This window comes from Spermophilus citellus, assembly GCF_964194105.1.
Source record: "Spermophilus citellus genome assembly, chromosome: 3".
Classification (NCBI taxonomy): domain Eukaryota; kingdom Metazoa; phylum Chordata; class Mammalia; order Rodentia; family Sciuridae; genus Spermophilus; species Spermophilus citellus.
The window spans coordinates 13,992,594-14,014,358 of NC_138184.1; the positions used below are offsets into that span (position 1 = coordinate 13,992,594).

At 53.7% G+C, this 21,765-nt stretch overlaps 3 protein-coding genes across 8 annotated transcripts in view; 1 reads left to right on the forward strand and 2 right to left on the reverse strand.

Annotated features, from left to right (window-relative positions):
• SLC1A6 (solute carrier family 1 member 6) overlaps window positions 1-11,246 on the reverse strand; it is a 140,882-nt gene extending 129,636 nt beyond the window's left edge. For 3 of the 5 annotated variants that reach the window (XM_081285755.1, XM_081285758.1, XM_081285756.1), the window contains exons 1-2: window positions 11,112-11,246; window positions 4,319-4,374 (exon numbers count right to left, since the gene is read on the reverse strand). The gene's annotated coding sequence lies outside the window, so the exon portion shown is untranslated. The remainder of the gene's footprint in view (window positions 1-4,318; window positions 4,375-11,111) is intronic. The other 2 variants (XM_081285754.1, XM_081285759.1) reach the window with 2 other exon arrangements.
• On the forward strand, window positions 5,780-12,523 carry SYDE1 (synapse defective Rho GTPase homolog 1). The gene is made up of 8 exons (XM_081285751.1): window positions 5,780-5,945; window positions 7,503-7,847; window positions 7,989-8,633; window positions 8,789-9,003; window positions 9,622-9,748; window positions 9,964-10,124; window positions 10,621-10,846; window positions 11,191-12,523. Exons 1-8 carry the CDS (start codon window positions 5,858-5,860, stop codon window positions 11,598-11,600), a joined length of 2,217 nt encoding a protein of 738 aa, XP_081141877.1. The 5' UTR covers window positions 5,780-5,857; the 3' UTR covers window positions 11,601-12,523.
• A 48-nt stretch (window positions 12,524-12,571) lies between these two features.
• Window positions 12,572-21,542, reverse strand: ILVBL (ilvB acetolactate synthase like). 2 transcript variants are annotated; one of them, XM_081285753.1, is made up of 16 exons: window positions 21,086-21,542; window positions 20,372-20,516; window positions 18,989-19,190; window positions 18,752-18,879; window positions 18,531-18,669; window positions 18,334-18,445; window positions 16,925-17,024; window positions 16,690-16,787; window positions 16,445-16,581; window positions 15,056-15,190; window positions 13,957-14,071; window positions 13,699-13,868; window positions 13,551-13,621; window positions 13,404-13,475; window positions 13,141-13,246; window positions 12,572-13,008 (listed from the first exon to the last, which is right to left on the reverse strand). In XM_081285753.1, the coding sequence occupies exons 2-16, from the start codon at window positions 20,504-20,506 to the stop codon at window positions 12,830-12,832; spliced, it is 1,899 nt and encodes a 632-aa protein (XP_081141879.1). In that variant the 5' UTR covers window positions 20,507-20,516; window positions 21,086-21,542; the 3' UTR covers window positions 12,572-12,829. The 2 variants fall into 2 exon arrangements, with proteins under 2 accessions (XP_081141879.1, XP_081141878.1); XM_081285752.1 differs by having other exon boundaries at window positions 20,805-21,542.
• Window positions 21,543-21,765: the final 223 nt, after the last annotated feature.

A 21,765-nucleotide genomic window follows, 5' to 3' on the forward strand; every position in this document is an offset into this window, starting at 1 on the left:
GCCATTTTCCAAAGAAGTTTGCCAACTCCTTTTCTACAGAAAAAGTAGAGCCTGCTACTCAAAGCAATCTATGACCCAGAGGCATCATCCTGGGGAGCTTGTTAGGAAAGAAGGCTTAGTCTCCATCCCAGACCACGGAGTCATAATGGCAACAACATCCTCCAAGGAATTCATGTGATCCTTAAAGTCTGAGCATCACTGGGCTGGCAGGGCAGGAAGGACTCCTGTAGAAAGCCAAAAACCAAGTTTTGTTTTCTTGTTTTATTTTGTTCTGACAAGGTAGGCTGGCCTCCAACTCCCAGGCTCAAGCAGTCCTCCTGCCTCAGCCTCTTAGTCAGCTGGGACTACTTACAAGCCACCCTACTGGCTCCCCAGTGGACTTAGTTGAAGCTTCAGTTAGAGGAAGCAGCCACCAGGTGGCAATGGTGCCATTTTACAAAATGCATTTAAAATTCTACTTATTCTTCAGAAACAGGAGTTGAAGTTGTAGTTCAGTTATGATATGGCGCTTGCCTACAATGTACAAGGCTCTGAGTTCAATTCTTAGCACCACCAAAAACAAAGAGGAAGAAGAAAACAAGAAAGGCTTCTCAGCTGTGGACCCACCAGTTCCACCTGCTTTGCTGCAGTCTCTTCCTGGGAGGGAACAGCATGTGCAAAGCTGCCACGATGAGAAGGTATGTCTCTTTTGGAAGAATCACAGGTGACTCGTATTGTGTGAGCCCAGACTCCCAGGGGGATTTGCAGAGGGCTGTGGAGGGCAGCAGAGGTTGTTTCACAGAGCAGAGGGGACATGAGGGTTTGTGCTTCAGAACAAACTTAGCAGTGAGCTTACCATCGATCTGGACTCCTCAGACCTCTAGTCAGCCTCATCAGCTGTACGGGCCACACAGTCTCTGTTCCAACAACTCAACCCACTACTACAGCGCAAAGGCAGCCCAAGGGGAGACACTGAGGAATGGGCCAGTGAAACTTCATTTATGGACACTGAATCTTGAATTTCATATTACAGTATATGTCACAAAATGCAATCCCTTTTTTTCAATCTTTTTTTTTTAATCAAAACTCTTCTTAGCTCAAGGGACAGGTTTGGCTTGCAGGCCATAGTTTGCCCACCCTGGTATAGATGAATGGGTGGGACAAGAGGCAAGATCAAAAAGAACCAAAAGTATGGCAGGCTGAATTACAGCAGTAGGAAAGGAAGGGACAGTTGAAGATGGTGCCAAAGGTCCTCTGCATATGCCACTTCCTCCTCCTATCACCTCCCAGGATTAATGCCTGCTCTGCTTCCAAAACTATGAGCTAAACTTTTTTCTTTATAACATTACCTGGCCTTGAGTATTTTGTTGCAGTAACAAAAAAATGGACTAATGCAATGACCCTTTGGCTAACTTGTTACTCAATCTCCAGCCCTTCCAAAGGTCAAATAGTGTGGCCCAAGGCTCCAACATGAATCACACTGTTGACATAAACTATCTGATGTGGTCCCAGGTGTACAGAGATTCATCAGGTAGTATACACCTGGGCTTAAAGGTGACCTCCCAGGAACAAGTCAATAGCCAAAACTTTCTTTGGAACATGCAGGAGACCCCAGACACCTGAGAGGAAGGAGTGAGGAGCTAATGATGCCATGGGAATCTGCCAAGGTCCTCTCCACATCAGGCCACTTGTCCCCCAATCTGATCAGCCACTCCTCTCCAGGCTGACTCCCCTTCCTTTGGCACAGCCAGCCTACAATATGTATAACAGCCATATGGGCACCCCAAACCTTGAAAGCTGGACACCAGAGCAGCTCCTGCAAAGGTGGCCAGTCCAGCAAGCCTGCATCTTATAAAAGGAATCACTGCAGGGGGAAGGACCAACTAGGAACCCAGCTGAACTTCAGCTTCAATTCCTAGATGCACTTTTCCAAAGGCTACCAGGAGGCCCTGGGCCAAGAAACGATACACAGCTGACTGCCACTCAGATGAGACCATGCCTCATCTCAGGAAGCAGTTTGCACTCTACCTCCTGCTCCTCAGCACTGCTCCACCTCCTCTTCCCTGGTTCCTCTGTGGTCTGACTCTCAGCCAGGGAGGACTGCACAGGATGGGTTACTCACCTCCTCCCCCAGGTGGGTGGTAAATGTAGGGGAGCCAGTGTGGGGACAACTGAGAATGCCAACTGGGGGTGGAAGGAGCTTGGGGAGCAGCTTCCCTGTCTTCCATCCCCCAAGATCTGAGCACACCAAGGAGCTGGCAGATACTTGCACCCCCATTACCTTGCTAACAACTCTCCCTTTGGACCAATGAGGAAACTGAAGCCTACAGAGAATGTCTCTGTTCCATGTCCCCTGAAAACTGACCCTGAGACAAGCATTCAAATACTAGTGATTTGTTGGGGAAGTGATCCATCAAGAAATGCTGAAAATGGAGTGGAGAATCCACAGAGAAGGGAAGTCAGTAAAGAGTGTATCAAAAAGCAAGTTTCCACAGCAGGTAGCTGGACCTAATCTGAATGAGAACATGGGTCAGTGTACACCACTGCACCTCAGCCATCCCACACAATGGGTGAGGGAGCTGGAGTATTTATCTATCAACTCCCTTTGTGTGCCACAGAGATATAGAGTTCTCCTGAAACCTAACTGGCCATCTCTACCTACCTGTATTTGCTCTTTCAATAAATCCCTGTATGTTCCAGGGTTTGGTCAGTATATCAGGACCAATATAACCTACAGCCAATGAGAATACTTGGAAGAAAGAAAATACATACACACATGTGCATGCACAGACACAGGCTCTGAAACCCATATAGAAGCTACCAAAATCCAAAATAATGTATAAACTTCATTAAGTGTGGAATTCAGCATTCACATCATTTCATAACATACAACATGCAGATAATTTGCTCTCATCAAGAATTTCTGATTGCTAAGACAGAATCTTAGCCAATGGTAAATTAAATGAGCTACATATAGACAAATAAATGCAATAAAGAAAAAATGCAAAAATGCAAAAAAGGAATAGAAATCCTGCTAAACAGGTTTACAAAAAATAATAAATATTTACATATTTTTGTGTCATGAGGGTATTTCTTTCTTTGTTCTTGTTTCTCTCCTGAGTCAGGGTCTTGCTGTGTTGTCCAGGCTGGCCTCAAGCTCCTGAGCTCAAGAAATTCTGCTGGCTCAGCCTCCCAAGAAGCTGGACCTATAGGCACATACCACGCACTTGACTTGAACATATTTCTTAATTATTGATGTGATATACATGAAACCAAGTGCTGCTGTCAACTCCCAGCTCCTCTGAGGCTCCAGGGTACCCCTGTGGGGCACTATACCTGTGGCCCCTAATCTACTTACAAGAGGTATCTTGACCCCCAACCTCTCTACCCACTGTCAGCAGCTGCCACAAGGCATCCTAGCAAAGATTTGACAAGAAGGAGGGTGCACTCCACCCTTTTCCAGACTGATTCCTTCCAAACACAGATATCCAAGAAAAATGATGTATGGGACACTAACAAATATATCAACATACATATAATGGGAGTCTAAGAAAGAGATTATAAGCAGAAATAGTAATTGAAGAAATAATTGTCAAAAGGCTTCTAAAGTTGATGAAAGATACGGATACACATATACAAGAAGCTCAATGAACTCCAAGTAGCATAAACACAGAGAAGATACATTAAAGTAAGATACGCACAGTAAGACACATTAAAACCAAATGCACACAACCTCTTCTGTCCATGTCTCTTGGCTACCATCTCCTATCCAGACTTCCATTACCTGGTGCCTGATCTCATATGTGAACAAGATAGGCAAGTATCACCTAGTGGAGCCCCCACCTGGACGAAGAGGCAAATAAGCAAACAAACCTCAGGAACTGTTAAATTCAAGTTATGGCAAGTGTTAGAAAGAAGGAAAAAGAATGATGTAATAATGGCTGAACAGCAGTGGGCAGAGAAGGAGTGCCTTCTGAGGAGGTGATAAGAGGCCATCTCAGGAGAATCAGGCCTTCTCAGGCAGAAGAAATATGTGTAAAGGGCCTGGGGCAGGAACAGTTTGATAAGAAGAAGGACAGAAAATAAGCTGTGGTGAGTTAAGGGGATAGTAAAGGAAATGGGGCAAGAGTCTTGTAGGTTATGATGGGAATCTGAATTTTATTTTGGGTGGAATGAACAATCATGGTCAGACTATTTCAGCAGGAAGATGCCATAATCTGATTTTGGCTTTAAATTCACTCTGAACACTGCATGGAGAATAGAAAGTAGGGGTGAAATAGGTATATTTCCCAAGATAGTCACAACATCTCCCATCCCACATCCACAGATACAAACTCACCTTGACATGCCTTCCACTGACAGAGGTGAGGCCTTCTCCTCTCCTTGAATCTGGGGCTGGAAGTAACATAGTGTTAGAAAAAAAATAATGCAGAAAAGATAATGCAGCTTCTGCCTGTTCACTTTTGGAGCCAAGGGTGGCCATCCAAGAAGTCCAACTACCCTGAGATCTCCATACTGGGAGAAAGCCCAGAACCTGTGGAAAGGCCGTGTAGGTGCCCTCATCCAGTGGAAACCCCAGCCCATGGTAGGCATCAATTAAGACCTGTGCTATGGTTTGGATGTGCTGTGTTGGAAGCTTGGTCCCAGATGTGATGATTAAGAGGTGAGGCCCAAAGGGAGGTATTTAGTCAATGGTATGTGCCCTAGGAAAAACTTAAGGTAGTTCTCATGAGAACCCAAATTAGTTCTTGCAATAGCAAGTTGATAAGAGTGAACCTGACTCTGAATCTCCCTAGTTTCCATCTTGAGATGTGATCTCTGGATCCATGCTACATTCCTGTCATTGTGCTGCTACCATCATCCTTAAGGCCTTCACCAGAAACAAGCTCTATCCTTCCCTTGAACCTCCAAAACTATAAACTAAATAAAATGCTTTTATTTATAAAGTTACATAGTCTCAGGTATTTATCATAAGGAAAAACTATTATGACCAGTCATTGAAGATGCCTCCAGATGATCACTCCTCTCCATTCTGAGTTACTCCTAGCCTCAGTTTTCCCAACTGAGACAATGTCGACTCTGCCCTGTCCATATTCCTGACCCACAGCCAACTGTGAGCATTAAGCAGCTGTTTTATACCAAGTTTGTTTGGGTACCGGGGATTGAACTCAGGTGCATTCGACCTCTGAGCCACATTCCAGCCTACTTTGTGTTTTATTTAGAGACATGATCTCAATGAGTTGCTTAGCACCTCGCTTTTACTCAGACTGGCTTTGAACTTGCTATCCTCCTGGGATTACAGGTGTAGGCCACCGCACCCAGTTACACCACTAAGTTTGGGGGCAGTTGTTAAACAGCAGTAGTAACTGAAATTGGGAAGTGGTAAGGAGAGTTGGTGGGGAGGGTGGCAGAGAGGGACTAGGGAGACCAAGGAAAAGGTCTGGGGAGATAGGCCCGAAAACCAAACGGGTGATACTGGGGCTTGCACGGGTTGAAGCACTAGATGGGACAGAGGGGAGGGGATACATGCAGGATGCGTTTTGGAGATAGACCCCATGAAGTTGCTGGATGCTGGGTAAGAAGGAAGAGGAGAGCCAGGCCTGTCCTCATTCGTAGTTGGGTAGTTGGAGCGGAGAAGAGTATCCCAGAGCCCCCATCCTGTCCCCTCCCGGCCCCAGGCAACTACATCTCCCAGCATCGCCTGCTCCGGCCGCGGGAAGGGGAAAAAAAAAAAAAAGTTTGGGCCAAGCATTCCCGGAATGCGCTTCCTGCCGGCGCGGGGCGGGGGGCAGGCAGGGAGGCCGGGGCGGGGCGGGGAGGGCAGCGGGCGGCGCGGCCGGAGCCCGGGGCGCGCACTCGGCCCGGCCCGGGCCCCAGCATGGCCGAGCCCCTGCTCCGAAAAACCTTCTCCCGCCTGCGGGGCCGGGAAAAACTTCCCCGGAAAAAGTCGGACGCGAAGGAGCGCGGTGAGTGCGAGGCGCGGCGGAGGGAAAGGGCGCGGAGCCCCACCCGTCTTAGGGTCCCAGGAACCCGGGCAGGGACGACTGGAAGGACGGGGAAGCCCCGGAGAGCCCCCTGTGGGTCAAGAGGCTCGGGACGCGGGCGGGCAAGGGTCCTGGATGGAAGGGGCCGCGGGGGAGGGGGGCGAGGACCGTTATGTGTAGCTGGCCTGAGATGCCAGTGCCGCGGGCTCCTTGGGAGGCCCGGGAGGGGGACCTCACCCCTGACAGGAAATGGGGCCTCGACGGAGCGCCTGGAGGGTAGAGGGGAGGAGGGGCTGGGAGGCCGGGACGCTAGGGCCCCATCAGGCAGGACGAAGGGGCACCAGGAGCCCCGGAGGCCAGGATGGGAGATGGGGGGCGTACTCCTGCACAGACAGACAGAAGCAGCACACTGAGGACTGCAGCTGCTCCCCCAGTGACTGCAGCTGCGCCTGCCCTGGGCAGTCCAGGAAATTGTACCTTTTTATGAAAATGGAGAAACTAAGGCACACCGCAGTTGGGTGATTTGACCTCTGCTACTGATGATAAAGACCCCTGAAACAGGGTGCGGTGGGAGGTGGAAACCCAAGGTGATGAGAATTGTGGGTCAACTGGCAGCAAGACAAGGCCTCAGAGAAACCAAAGCTACATAGGTCAGAGAGCCCAGGAAGGAACCAGTTAAAGGCCAGACCACTCCATGGACCTGACCCCTCCTCCCTTTCCAAAGATTTCCAAGGTTCCCAGGGCCAGAGAAGTGACAGGGTGCCCACACATAAACACACACAGGAAGTAGCCCATGATGTCAGACAGAGGATGGAGCAAAGGGGAGGCCGCAAGGCGTTGACTTTGGGGATCTGGGCTGAGCCAAGGGACAGAGCCCACCCTAGGAGCGGGACAGAGTTTGGAAGAACTGGGTGCTGCAGAGAGAACCAGCATTCAACTGGTCTTCGTTGTTCCATTTGTCATCATGCCTGCTCCTGTCCCAGGAGCAGTACAAGCCAGCATCCTCTGAGGGCTTGTGTTTAGCCATAACATGATGTCTAGGAAGCCCTTCCCACACTAACTCTCTAAAGTCTCCCCAGAGGTGGGCATTGCATCTTCCCATTCCGCATGGCAGGCACTGAGGCTCAAAGAGGGGAAGTGACTTGCCCAAAGCCACCCAGTGAGAGGGGACAGGACAGGCCTCCATGCCAGGATTAATGAGAGAGCTGGAAGAGTGGAGACAGAAACAAAGGGCCTGTGGGCCCAAGGACACCTGACCTGGACCCCTGATTCTGGAAGAACATAGTTCCCTTTGGAATGCTAGGGACTGAGAGGGGATTCTTAAACTAGCAACTGAGGAGATCACTAGCTGGTGGTGTCCCATTCCAAACAAACCAGCAGGCACCAAGAACTGGAAGGGCATTCCCACCTGTCAAATCAATTGCATGGAGTAAGGGCCAATACTAAGTGGACCCCAACCACAGCCCTGCTAGGGGAAGAGCCCTAGGCTGGGGCTGCTCTGGTAAGGAGCTGAGTCTCACTCCCTTTGCTCTCCACCAGGACGACCAGCCCAGCGCCCAGAGCCCAACCCTCCTGAACCAGAGCCCCAGGCCCTCGAAGGGTCCCAGGCTGGAGCAGAGGGTCCCCCGAGCCCTGAGACATCTCGGAGCCCTACAGGTAGGGGAGCCTACTTGCAGAGCTTGGAGCCCAGCAGCCGCAGATGGGTGCTGAGTGGGGCCAAGCCACCTGAGGAAGCAGTTTTGGGGCCAGGAACATCTAGCAGTGGAGAGCCTGCCGGCGAGATCTGGTACAACCCCATCCCTGAGGAAGACCCCAGATCCCCAGTACCTGAGTCCTTGGGACCACAGCCAGGCTCAGCTGAGCCAGAGGGCCCTACCCACCAAGGTAAGCACAAGCCTCACACTTGCCTCCCCATTCCCAGTGACCTCAAGCCTCACATGTCCCCAGTCCCTCCCTAGGTGCACACATGCCTCATACCCTGTCCCCAGCCCAGGTTCTGGACCCTGAGGTCTGCTCTTCTCATAGGTGCAGCCCCCGCCAGTCCCCCAACCAAAACCTCCCGCACCAAGTCCCCAGGCCCTGCCCGGCGCCTCTCCATGAAGATGAAGAAGCTGCCAGAGCTGCGTCGCCGCCTGAGCCTGCGAGGCCCCCGGGCTGGCAGGGAGCGGGAGAGGGCTGCTCCTGCTGGCTCTGTCATCAGCCGATACCACCTGGACAGCAGTGTGGGGGCCCCAAGGCGGGCAGCAGTGATCGGGGGCACTCGAAGCCCAAAGGCTGGGTACCTCAGTGATGGCGACTCACCAGAGCGCCCAGTAGGGCCCCCATCACCTACCACCTTCCAGCCCTATGAGGTGGACTCAGCAGCCCGAGCGCCCCCTGCTGCACTCTGGGGCCGCCTCAGCCTGCACCTGTACGGGCTGGGGGGGCTGCGGCCAACATCAGCGGCCACCCCAAGAGACCTCTGCTGCCTGCTGCAAGTGGATGGAGTGGCTCGGGCCCGGACAGGGCCACTGAGAAGTGGACCAGACTTCCTTCGGCTGGACCACACCTTTCACCTGGAGCTGGAGGCAGCCCAGCTACTGCGGGCCCTAGTGCTTGCCTGGGACCCTGGTGTGAGGCGGCACAGGCCCTGTGCTCAGGGCACTGTGCTGCTGCCCACAGTCTTCCGAGGTAGGACATGGAATGGAATTTTAGGAGAGGGATATGGCACAGGACCCAGCTTAGGGGGCTAAGTGAAGGGCGGAGGGTGTGGCCTGGCCTAGCCGTGGGGCCAGGACACAGGAACCTCTAGGGCAGATCCAGCCCAGTCCTCTCTGTGTCCTTAGGGTGCCAGGCCCAGCAGCTGGCCATACGCTTGGAACCCCAGGGGCTGCTGTATGCCAAACTGACCTTGTCGGAGCAGCAGGAAGCACCTGCCACAGCTGAGCCCCGTGTCTTTGGGCTGCCCCTGCCGCTGCTGGTGGAGCGGGAGCAGCCCCCAGGTCAAGTGCCTCTCATCATTCAGAAGTGTGTTGGGCAGATTGAACGACGAGGGCTGCGGGTAAGTCCCAGCCCCCCCTCCCTCCCCCCCCTCCCTCCCCCCCCCTCCCCCGGTCTGCTGACCCCCAAGACCCCAGGGTATGAACACCTATCCTCCAGCCTGGGCTACTCCTAGTTCCAACCCAGCTTAGATAAGGGCAAGAGACACACCTCCCCACACGCCAAGTTAGAACCCATGGGTAACCCACCCATTTGATAACAGGATCCTGGCCCTCACAAGCTCAGAGTCTCATAGACAAGACTAGCAGCTCACAAATGTAAGACTGCAACTGAAAGGCAAGTTAAAAGGAGGAGGTACCCAGGAGCTAGGAGAGCTTAAAACAGGACCTGGCTTGGCTGAGATAGAAGCTTCCTGGAGGATATGAGAAGCTACTTAAAAAGTCAGAGGAGGTGGGAGCCAAGATGACAGATCCAAACAAAGGGTTGTGAGGACAGGTTGTCTGAGCACCCAGGGAAGAACTCCCTGACAAGTGTCGGAGGAGTAGGAAGCAGCCAGTGGTAGTCAGTTCCCACCCTCCAAGCCCACTGACACCCTGGCCCAGACCTCCATCCCCTAACCACTGGGGTCTGATCAGTCTGTGGCCCCAGGAGGACATCCTCTCTCTGTTCCCACACCCAGGTAGTAGGGCTGTACCGTCTGTGTGGCTCAGCAGCAGTGAAGAAAGAGCTTCGGGATGCCTTTGAGCGAGACAGTGCAGCTGTCTGCCTCTCCGAGGACCTGTACCCAGATATCAATGTCATCACGGGTCAGCCTAGCCCCCATTCCCCTGCCTACTCACTTCCTTTCAACCCTCACCTCAAAGCTGGTCTGGTGGCCCTGCTGGGCCTCACCCCTCATGTCTAACCTGTTTTCACTCTCCTGCATCTGCTCTCCTCTTCTTCTACCCACTTCCAGCCTCGGGGACCCCTCTGGCCTCAGAAGCCAGGGGTGCTCTGACCAGAGGGGGCCCTGTGTCTGCAGGCATCCTCAAGGATTATCTTCGAGAGTTGCCTACCCCACTCATCACCCAGCCCCTCTATCAGGTGGTTTTGGAGGCCATGGCCCAAGGGCCCCCAAGCAGAGTTCACCCAAGTCCTGAAGGCACCCGCAGCCTCCTCAACTGCCTGCCAGATGTGGAAAGGGTGAGTTGGCCCTGGTGGTATCAATGGGAGCTGCAGGACATGGAGTGAGCAATACCAATTCGGAAACTGAGGCCCAAAACAATTAAGTGAATTGCCCAAGGTCAGACTCAGGATATTTCAAACACAGAGTAAAAATACAGATCCGTCTACCTACTAGGAAGAGAAATTCCTGACTGTGAGATCTTGAACAAGTTCTTTCCCTCCCTGGGCCTCAATTCCTTCATCTGTATAATGGGATTCAGGACAACCCAGCCTAACAGAGGAGTGGGCCCAACCTCTGTCATTCCAAAGCTAAATTGTCCTTAGCCTCAATTCCCCCCTCCAGCAAAATGGTATCCTCATACTAATATCTAGTGATTAATAGTCTTACCTCAGCCTCCTTCCAGTTATGAAACCTTGAACCTGTTTCCCACTCTGAGCCATCTTAGTATCTCACAGGGGCAGCAGGGGTTCAACTTTGCCTGCCTCCTGCCCACCATCGCAACCCTCTCCCCAGGCCACGCTAACACTTCTCCTGGACCACCTGCGCCTTGTCTCCTCCTTCCACGCCCACAACCGCATGACTCCGCAGAACCTGGCTGTGTGCTTTGGGCCAGTGTTGCTGCCGGCGCGCCAGGCGCCCGCCCGGTCCCGCATACGCAGCACTGGCCCAGGCCTCGCCAGCGCAGTGGACTTCAAACGGCACATCGAGGTGCTCCACTACCTGCTGCAGTCTTGGCCAGGTGAGTACACTCACGGCCTGCGCCGCCAATACAGAAAGGCAGTCGTGGCGATGCGTTCCCCTGTGGCTAAATTCTGGGATTTAAAGCAGGCCACGCCCCTCGCAGGTAAACCGCTACCCGGTTGCCTCAGCAACCGGTTCAGATCCAGCCAATCCCTCTTTGATGCGGCCAGAGGCCCCGCCTCCTGGCGGACCATTCAGGCCCGGTTGCCTAAGCAACCAGTTCTAGCCCGCCAATGAAATGCTAATACGGTCCAAGGCCTTGCCTTTCCAGAGGCCAATCAGGTCCTCGGTGCCGCTCAATGTGCGTGTAAATCACCACAAGCTCGCCCTCCGCTCCCGCAGATCCCCGCCGGCCCCCAGAGGCTCCGGAGGTCGCACCATACTTGCGGCCCAAACGACAGCCACCTCTGCACTTGCCGCTAGGAGGCCCCGAAGTGGTGACTCGGCCCCGCGGCCGCGGAGGCCCAGAAAGCCCTCCCAGCAACCGCTACGCCGGCGACTGGAGCGTTTGCGGGCGGGACTTCCTACCCTGTGGGCGGGATTTCCTGTCTGGGCCCGACTACGACCACGTGACTGGCAGCGACAGCGAGGACGACGACGACGACGAGGAAGCTGGCGGAACAAGGGGCGCTGCAGACTTTGAAGACGAGTTTGACGCGCCTTTCAACCCGCACCTGAATCTCAAAGACTTTGACGCCCTCATCCTGGACCTGGAGAGAGAACTCTCCAAGCAGATCAACGTGTGCCTCTGAGCCCGCAGAGCGGGCGGGCCCCTACTAAGGAAGGTTCCTCGTAGCTAAGGCAGTGCCCTAATGACCTGAGAGGCCCAGACCTGTTACTCAGGCCGAACTCCTGGTTTCTAGGGAGTTGTCAAGGTACCAACCTCTCATGCCGAGAATCACTCCCAGTTTCCAGCGGCCAGTATTTGGGCACTAGTTACTGCAAAGGCCAGGCAGCAGGGCTATTAGGGACAAGCTGTCAGAGCCATATTTTCTGAGCACCAGGGCTTATCTTGCTGCCAAAAGGCAGATTCCTGCTTGCTAGGCTGGCCTCTCTTGCCTCCCCTTTGCCAGGGAAATACCAATTACTGTGAGCATCACCTGGGGTGGTGAGAAACCCCCTAGTCAGTCCTCTTGCTGCTGCCAACCAAATCAGTATTAGCTTTGAGCACTGCACTCCGTTTCTCCCTCCCTCAGAGGGTCCAAGGACTTATCATGAGGTGCTGTTGAGGGGGATAGCCCCTATCCTGGCTCCAGCTGGATAGGGGTAGCCTGGGGTTTATAAAGAGCGAGCTGGTTTCCCCACCCTCTTTTCCAGGGAAGACCCCATGATTGGCCTCCAACCAGCAAATGGAGATAACAGAGTCTGTCTCTTACCCTCCCAAGCTCCCATTCCCCACTCCTGAAAAAATTGAGCACTTAACCCCTCCCTTTTGGAGGGACCCCACCTGAAGTGTCAGGTTGGGGGCACTTTGGTACGGAACATATTTATTGCCTCCGTGCATGTGTGTGTCTGTGTGTGAGGACTAGTGTGCATGGGCCCGACTAGAGCGGGTATGTGGGACTTTCAGGGACCACAGAGGGGAGAAGAGTTTGCAGTGCCCAGGCACCCTGAAATCCCCAGTAAGCCAGTGGGAGAGTAAGGTACCCTTCCTGTCTCCCTCTTCTTTCCCTCACCTCCATCTTTGTGGACAATAAATCAATATGCACAGGTTCTGCAGCTGAGTCCTTGGGCCCACCTGGGCCAGAAGTGATTTATTCAGTCCATACGTAAGAGAGGAGGGTAGAGAGGCACAGCTGGACCCACAGAGACAAAGGCCCAAGGTTCCCCATGGCTGTCTGGTACCTCTTGAGCTTTGATCCCTCCACACCTTTCTCGGGATAACTGTAGTTATTGACCTCATGGAATAGGCTCAGAGCAGGCAAGGATGAGACTCTAAACCATCCAGGAAGTCCAGCCAAGTGTACTGACCCACAAGGCCCTATACAGAAATGGAGCCATCACGGAAGTCCGTCCTCCCAATGAGAATGTTGATCACGACTGGGTGGCCATCCCGGCACTGCTGCTGGCCATCACGCAGCACCTTGACCACATGATCTTCATTCTCCCGTGAGAGCAGAAAGCCCTGGGCCCCCAGACCCATGGCTGCTTTGTGATAATCTAAAAGAGAGCAAGTCAGATACTGGCAGAGGCCCAGCCCAGAATGTAGCCAGTCCAGGAGAGGAACACTAGCCCTGATGGGCCTGAGATGGGATCCCACCTACCCACACACACCCTGCCCAGACCCCTCACCAGTGTAGGCCAGGCCACAGGCCACATTGCTGCCCAATCTGGGCACCTGCTCCCGAGAAATCTGGGTCCAGCCAGCATCATTGCCTACCAAGGCCATCACTGGAATCTGTAGGAAAAAAAATAAGGCCAGGCACAACCTTCAACCCAAAGGCCAGTCTAGCCAGAAAACAGGGCCTCTGCCAGAGAGGTTACCCCTTCTCAGCCCACCCCTGACAGCCTCTCCCAGAAGGGGCTCTAAGCTTCCCTCAGGGAAACCCAGTTACCTTGTGTCTGACGAATGTGTCAAACTCAATGAGACTGTAACCAAAGGCTCCATCCCCAAACAGACACCAGACCTGGTAGGGGGAACAAGGATGGTTAGGGCGGCTCATGACCCAGAAAAAAGAAGTCTCCCATTTCCTGCACCTCACCTCAGCATCAGGCTGGCACAGCTTGGCCCCAAGTGCAAACCCTGCGCCAACTCCCAAAGTCCCAAAGGCCCCTAGAAGGACAAAAAATACAGATAGTTGTGAAGGGTCTGGATTAAGAAAGCTTCCCTAGGTGTGGGCTTCTCCTTACCAGGATCAAGCCAGCGCAGGGGGCCTCGGGGCTGTACCAGGTAGGCAGCAGTTGCTACGAAGTCCCCACCATCAACCACAAGAAAGGAGTTGTCAGGCAGAGTCTCCTCCACCAGCTGCAACACCCGCAATGGGTTCAGGTGCTGGGCTACAGGCATCGCTGCCTTCTCCCTACAACAGGGATGCAAAAAGTCAGTAGGCCCCATGGCAGAGCCTGCTGGGAACACACCCTCCCATGTCCACCCCATCCAGCCCCCACCGAAAGGTCTGCTCCTTCTGCCGATCCGCTTCCCGCAGCTCTTCTGCCCACTCTGGAGCCCACATCTGGCCCTGAAGGCCTTCTACCAGCTTCAGCATGAAGGAGGCCACATCTCCTAGGGAACAGAGAGAGCACAGCTTCAAAGCAGTGCCTTCCTCCTGCCCTTAGCACCAGAGGCCTGAAGATGGCAGGAAGCCAAGAGCAGCATCCAAGCAGAAGGCATGGAAGCAGGCCAGGGGTGCTCCTAGGGCAAAACAGGCTAAACACACCTGAGTCACCAGAACCAGATAAGGGCAGCCCTGGCAAGACACAGCACAAACCAGGGAAATGAGGCTTAGGGAATCCAAAGCAAATTACAAACCCAATCTAACCTCGTCACCTCCCTGTCCCTTACACCCCATATCATGAAGTCCTGTCAATTCTACCTTCAAAACACAGCAATAAAAATAGCTCTGCCCCACTTAAGGAGGTCTCTCAACCCAAGGCACACAGGAGCCTGCAGTGAGCATCCAGGTGGTGAACGAGTAAACACCCCACTTGAGAAGTGATCGGAGGCCTGGAGATGTTGAGTTCCTCACTCAGTCTTTTCCCACTTTGGGCCATATCCTTTCTGTCCTGGCCCTAAACACCCCTTCTCCTCCTCCTGCCAGTTCCCCTTCCAGGCAAATGCCCACCAGCTGCTAGAGTGGACATTCCCAAACACAAATACACTGGACCTGCTGCCCACCTAAGAATGCTCCCACACCATGGGGGAGAATCACTGTCCTCAGAATGACGAGCAAAGTAGAGCACAGAAAGGGATGGGATGCAGAGTCTCAGGGGCCAACAAATAAGCTGACACAGAGAGGGCAACAGGCAGTTCAAATGTACCCAAGCAAGTGATCATGTGCACATTTCCAGCCCCCTACCCCCCTACCCACCTCTCCATTTGTTCCTATGGAAACACCCACCAGCCTGACAACCAAACGTGTCTCAGGTTGCCTGGGTGTCCCATAGGGCAGGGTCTGGGCCTTGATCTCCCAGTACCCAGCTCAAGTCAGCTGCAGCAGAGGCCATGAGGAGAGCGACCATGTAAGTGGTGAGGATACTGGAGGCTCACCCTGCACAGCCTCCTGGGGCTTCCAGAAGATGTCTGAGTTGAGCAACATATCATCTCGGTTCCGATTGATGATAATTATCTTGCTCTTATGGCTGAGGATACGGCCATAGGAGAGGCGAAAGTCACACACAGCTCCTGGGATGAGGGACAGGGCATCAATATCAGAGGGTCAGTGCCCTAGGTGATGCCCACTACCTTACTTTTAATCCACTGTAGACACTGTTATATAGTTCCCATTCTTCACCTCTCCCTGTTCCTATACCATTTGCCATGACTTTGCAGCTCTTGAATCTGGACTGGCGTCATGAGCAGCTCTGGCCAACAGAATGTGGCAGAAGCAATAGCATGCCATTCCTAAGACCAGGGTAAAGACGCCTCAAGGCAAAGATGGGAGCTCAGTAGTACAGAGCTTGCCTGCCATGCACAAGGCCATGGGTTCAATCTCCAGCAGAGCAAAGAAAAAAAAAGAGGCCCGGTGTGGTGGCACACACCCGTAATCCCAGAAACTCAGGAGACTAAAACAGAATAATCACAAGTTCAAAGCCAACCTCAGTAACTCAGAGAGGCCCTAGTGACTTCACAAGACCCTGCCTCAAAAAACAAAAAAAAAAAAAAAAAAAAAAAGCATATCTCTCAGCCTCCAAATAATGACCCAACCCAGGCTAGCCTGCTGGCTGCTGGAGGATGCAGAACATGGAGGTAAACGTGGAGACTTGGTTATCCAGCCGAGACACCCTTGAACAGCCACAGAGCCAGGCAACTCCCAAATAAATGAGCAAGGCCCACCTCCACTAGCACAGCTGCCTGCCCAGACTTAGACTCATGAGCCAGTCTGACCAAACCCAGAATTACCACCAAACCTCTAGGTAGGTCTTAAGAAATCACTGTAAATCACTGAGTTTGGGGAAGGTTATTACAGTCCTGGAACCACATAACAATGTTCTGGTCAGTGGCAGATCACATACACATGTGACTATGGTCCCATGACATGACATCACCCAGTGATGTCACAGTCACATTATTTTTCATAAGTTCACTTGATGATGTTCACACAATGCATCTCTCAGGATGTAACCCCGTTGTTAAGAAATGCCTGACTGTATACAGTAAGACTGTATACAGAGGATGCCTATTATGCACTTGGCACAGGATTCAAAGGGTTTTTTGTGTAACTGTAAGACACGGCAGGGACACTAGGGTTCACCCTCAGTGGAAGCCCAGGCACAGCACACAACTGCATCCTGGGAGGGGTTCAGCAGAATTTCAGACTCAAGACTGTTCAAAAGGGAAGGTGTGAAGGCAGAGGAAAGAGGGCAGGTGGTGGGGGGCGGGTATCAGTGATGAGGGGGGGCAGAGGTTCTTGGAGGGAGGGAGGGTGCTGAGGCCCACCTGCCAGGAGGACAACATCTGCTTTCTTCAGGGCTGCACCGCGGTTCTGCCGGATGTGGAGGGGGTGGTTGCGGCCCAGCAGCCCCCGTGCCATCCCCCCCAGGAAGCAGGGGACGCCTAGGGTCTCCACAGCAGCCCTGGGGGTTCAGGCAAAGCAGAGATCAATGTGCCCAGGGCCTCCTCCCTCCCCACAGGGCACCAGAGGACCAGGGACTGGGAACAAGGGCTAGGCTAGAGCTCCTCACCGAAGCTTGTCAGCAGGTACTGGGGGCAGCAGGGCCTGACTCCCCAGCAACAATAGGGGCTTCTTGGCCCGGCTCAGGATCTCCACACAGCGCTGAACCTGGGGCAAGAAGTGGGGCTCAAAGGGTTGTCCCTGAGTCACCATCCGCCCGCAAGACTAAGGTCCCAATCCTGGCTCTGGGAGAGGGTCTGTAGAGCTCTGCCAGATGGGGAACCTGGGCCAGGTAAGGAATTCACCTGTTGAGGGGATGCCTGGGGGATGTCCAGGGGCAGGGGCCCTTCAGGCTGAGGCTCCCACGCCCCCACAAACAGGTTGGCCAGGCAATTCTTTAAGTACCTGCGAGGAGGAAATGAAGCAGCCAGTTACCAGAGTACACCAGAGGGATTCCAGCCAAGGAAGGTGAGGGACCAGGAAAGCGACTGGGAGCAAAGTGGAAAGAACAAAGGTGCATAAGCAATGGCCTAGGGACACCAAGCTTCCAGCTGCCTGTCTGCTCTCAGAAGCCTCTGTGGCCTCCCCAACTTGACAAGGCCCCCGCAGAAACAAGTAATGCAAATGCAAGGTGTCAGGATGGGGGTGGTGCCTGTGGGTCAGGTAGATGTCAGCTTGGGCCCCCCAGGTTATGCCACTTCCTAGCTGTGTGACTTTGAGCAAGTGACTTCACCTTTCTCAGCTTCCTCCTCCATTTATTTAAAAAAAAAAAAAAAAAAAAAAAAAAAAAAAAAAAAAAAAAAAAACCTTCCCTTCCAAGCTTCAACCAAGGGTATAAGGTACTTTGCGAAGCATTCAACCAAGCCCCAGTTATTAACATTGTTCCCCTGTTTTGTTTTTGTTTATAAATGGAAGGATCCCCTGTTTGTTAACAGCGTTTTCCCAGGCCTTGAGTTTTCTTAAGGCCCTGGAGACAAAGAGAAATCTTGCCCAGGCCTTGCCCTCAGGGAACTCTCAATCCAACTAAAGACAGACACGTGGGTGTTGGCAGGAAGCCACTGGAGCTTGAAGCCAGAAGCATGTTTGCTGTTAAGGAGTCAAGATTGCAGAGAGAGATGAGGCCAAAGACAGACCCATGAGAACCCACAGTTTAAAGGGAAGAGCTGGCCTTGAAAGGGGCACCACGACAGGGGTGTGGAGGGAGAGAGAGAAAAGTAGGGAACAGGTGATTAGGAGTCCAGAGGGCCAAGAGCATCAAGAACAAGGCCATAAAACAAATTCCCTGCTGCTTAAACCAGCCCCCAGATTACTTCTAAGAGACCTATCTTGGCCATCAATGTCACCCCATGCCATAGCTGGGGCTCACTAAATATTGAAGGAGTGCAAAGACAAGCAAAGGGAAAGGCAGAGGGGAAGGAGAAAAGGAGGAACAGGAGGAGGAGGAAGAGAAGGAGGGCTACTTTGAGCTCAGCCTCTTTCCCTCTCCACCCTGCTCACCTGCTGCCACCTTGCTCTCCCCACCCACCAATTTCATTCCTGCCTCAGGACCTTTGCGCATGCAGTTCCTTCTACTTTGAATGCTCTCCCCACAGCTGGTTTCTCTCAGTCCATGTTCAAATCAATGAATGAGTCAAAGGAGGATGGATGTGTGCAGAGAGGAGGCTGCAGGTGAGCGGGGGAGGGGAGACAGTGTAGTGGGAATGGCTCTATTCACCAGGAGATCACTCGACCCATGAGGCCTTTGGGCAACTTGGCTGGCACCATCTCCTTCTGGACCATGTAGTAGGGGTACAGCACATCGACAGGAAGCTCCACAAACACTGGACCTATGGGGTCAGGGAGGAGGCTGAGCCTGCAGCACCTCCCCCAGCCTCTGGGTCTGACCACTGCCCAGCACTCCACCCCACCTACCTGGGGTGCCCGACTGGGCAGCTGCCATTGCAGCCCTCAGGGTGGGAATAATGTCGCGCACCCTCCGTACAGATGCACAGAACTTGCAGAGTGGCCGGAATAGGGACATCTGATCAATGGCCTGGAGAGCACCCCGTTTCTGGCAGAGACAGGGTGTGACCATTACCATATGAGCCCCTTGGAACCTCCCTAAAGCCCCTACACTCCACAAGGATAGACACCTGCAGCAAGGTACTGGCGGCCCCTCCCAGGAGCAGGACTGGGGACTGTGCCACCTGAGCATTCTTCACAGCAGTCACTGTATTGGTGAGGCCAGGACCTGCCGTCACTGCCGCCACACCCACCGTCCCTGAAACAAAGACCCTGTCACAGCCATGCCCACCCTCCAGCCATCCTCCTACCTCCCAAAAGCCACTCTTACTCCCACCAGCCCCCAGTCCTCTCTGCACTGCCCTCACCTGTCAGGCGAGCCACAGCATCAGCAGCAAAGACAGCAGTGACTTCATGGCGCGTGTCTACCACGCGGATGCCCAGCTTCTCACAGGCCACCAGAAGCGGGGAAATGTGCCCACCAACCAGTGTGAAAATGAACCGTACACCGTGGGCCCTCAGCACAGCTGCCACATTTTCCCCTCCATGCCGGACACTCGTCTCATCCACCTGAGCCACAAGAGCAAGACTGTCAAGGGCTACAGCATGGGCAGCTGGGAGAAGGGCCAGGAGCAAGGTCAGAGGTCAGGGTAACTTGGGTGTTGGTTAAACACATACCATACTATACATTAGGCTCAGGGCAGGGCACCTCATCTTATCATATTCTCTTCTTATCATCTCTCTCATCCAGGTGAGGACACCAAGACTTGCCCAAACAAGATTCAAAGTTCAATAGAAAGAACCCACTTTCTTAAGCACCCATGTTACACTGCCTTTCTTGGGACAAGAAGAGAGGGAAAGTGGATATACAGAACCCACAGGAGTATGGCCAGGGCAGGGAGCCACTAGCAGGGACTCCTGCCTGTTCACTGGTATCCCTGCAGGGCCAGGCACTTAGACTGCTACTTCAGCCTACCTGATCCTTCCCACTCACTGCTGAGCAGGCCCAGGGCCAGCTGGCAAGCTGCCAGTCACCACATGCCTGGAACAGAAGCACGCCTGCTGGCACAGACTGAGCCAAGCATCCCAGCCCCAGCATCCTCATCACCTTAAATCTCTACAAACTTCAACATCAGTGACGTGGCTCCTCACTAGAAGAGGAAAGGGTCTAGGAAGGAGTAAATTCTTGACAGACAGCAAGTGGTCTAGAGTGAGACTTGGGGGGTCAGCTCTACCCAAACCTATAGCCTAGGGCAAACTACTAAACAACCTCTCTGGACCACCATTTCCTCTTGTGGAAATGAGAAAAGAAACAGCAGCACCTGCTTTCAGGAGGTGGGCAGGGATGGGTGAGAAAATTCCTCTAAAACGTTAAGCTCAGCAGATTTCAATTATCACAGCCACACCCTCTCATGTCTGCCTTCAGCCCACTTATGCCACTGGGCTAAGAAGGCACGATCCTAGGTGGTGTCCCTCTGCTCTGTGATAAGGGCTCAGGCCCCTGGGTAAAGAGGCAGGCGGTGTGTGTGTGTCCAGGCACCGATAGTTTCCCTTATCTCTTAGTAGTGGCAAAGTCCAGGACCCACATACAACTTGGAAATGGGGACTAAGCCTTAGAAAGACTCTCCCCACCACTCTGGACTAGTTGAGACTCGCTTTCCCCACCTGTAAACTGAGTGAGTTGGAAGCGCACCATAAGGGCCCTCCTTCCTTGGGTGTCCCCAGCCCGCCTCCCACCTGTACCCTGGCACCTTGTGCATCAGCTGATAGAAGAGCCCCAGTCTGTGAGCGGCGCCCAGCAGGGCAGCCAACAGTGTTCCGCAAGTCACGAGCAGGAACGAGGGGAAGAAGCCCTCGGCAGGGGCGGTGACCGCGGGGTTCTCCATGAGGTGGAACCTAAGGGAGAAAGCGCAGTGCCAAGACCTGGGCGCCACCGACAATCTCAACCGGAAGAAGGCACGTCCCCTCTTCCAGGTAGGATCCTGGGCCACGCCCCTTATCCAGAGTTTCTAAGAGGCCACGCCCCCAATCCTATCAGACCACGCCCCAAACGCGTCAGAGGCTAGCCGCGCCTCCGGAGGCCGGGCCACGCCTCTCATGACTCCAACCCCACTCCCTTACGTCACCACCACCCAAGCTAAACCAATGCGACAACGGCACTAATAAGTTATTCTTCCCACTTACCTATTTGTCAATGTATCAGCGGGAAGCCCCGCCCCTCTTTTACACAGGACCCCCAATCTCAAGTCCAGTGGTGAGCCCACCCCACGTCTACATCACCAAGACGCAGGAGACCACGCCCCCAAGTTAGCGAGTGCGACCCTCTTGGCCCAAGCCAGGCCTCTTCCCGTTGGACAGCACAAATTCTAAGGCCGACTCTCGACCTCAAGTCGCGAATCGAGGTCAAAATGCACAGTATGCTTCTGTGCCAGCTCGACCCTTAGGGTCCTTCAACCTTCACCTACAGGAAGTGGCCCTGACTCCAGCGGAATTCGGCACCCACGTGTCACGTGACCCGAGCGCACTGCTCTGCTCCTTTTGCCCACTTGGCTCAGCGGCGCCCCGTAGTCCACCGAGAAGCGCATGCGCAGAACTGGAGCCACGCTGTGGAGGGGAAGGAACCCGCCCGTAAAAGCCTTGTCTTTACTGGCCAATTTGCGCACAGGCCCCACCTCCCCTGCTTCTCATTGGTTCGCGCTGCAAACCGCAAACCCTCTTCTTTTTTAATCTACAGGCCACGTCCCTCGTCCTCTTCCACCAGACGAGACTCGCGCAGGCCCATATTCCGAGGTCTTTCATTGGCCCAACATTGCGGTCCCGCAGGTTCTGGACCCTCCAAGAGCAGCTTGCTTTCCTCACGAGCCGAGGCGACCCGTTTCACGTTAGCCAGGAGTGGACCGTCATTGCCCGCTCTCCGGAGCCGGGTCATCAAGGACCTCCTCCCATGCAAGCCCCGCCCTCTTCACTCCTCCCACCCCGCACGAAGCCCCGCCCCCTCGCCGTAGGCCCACCTGCGCTGGGGCATCTGCCCTTTTCTAGACCCTGGAAGTGGGGTTCGCTCCCCAGGGAGTGGAGTACCGTGGTCCGGATTCCGTTCCACCACGTCCCAGACTGTTCAGCCTCTGGAAAACTAACTACCGGTCGG

Bases quoted from the DNA above. Each gene is read 5' to 3' on its own strand.
- SYDE1 (XM_081285751.1), top strand. From the start codon at position 5,858: ATGGCCGAGCCCCTGCTCCGAAAAACCTTCTCCCGCCTGCGGGGCCGG. The intron at 5,946-7,502 runs GTGAGTGCGAGG...GCTCTCCACCAG, and splicing joins GTCGGACGCGAAGGAGCGCG to GACGACCAGCCCAGCGCCCA. The intron at 9,749-9,963 runs GTCAGCCTAGCC...CTGTGTCTGCAG, and splicing joins AGATATCAATGTCATCACGG to GCATCCTCAAGGATTATCTT.
- ILVBL (XM_081285753.1), bottom strand. From the start codon at position 20,506: ATGGAGAACCCCGCGGTCACCGCCCCTGCCGAGGGCTTCTTCCCCTCG. The intron at 18,880-18,988 runs GTGAGGGCAGTG...TCTTTGTTTCAG, and splicing joins TGCTGTGGCTCGCCTGACAG to GGACGGTGGGTGTGGCGGCA. The intron at 13,247-13,403 runs GTAACTGGGTTT...TTTTTCCTACAG, and splicing joins ACACATTCGTCAGACACAAG to ATTCCAGTGATGGCCTTGGT.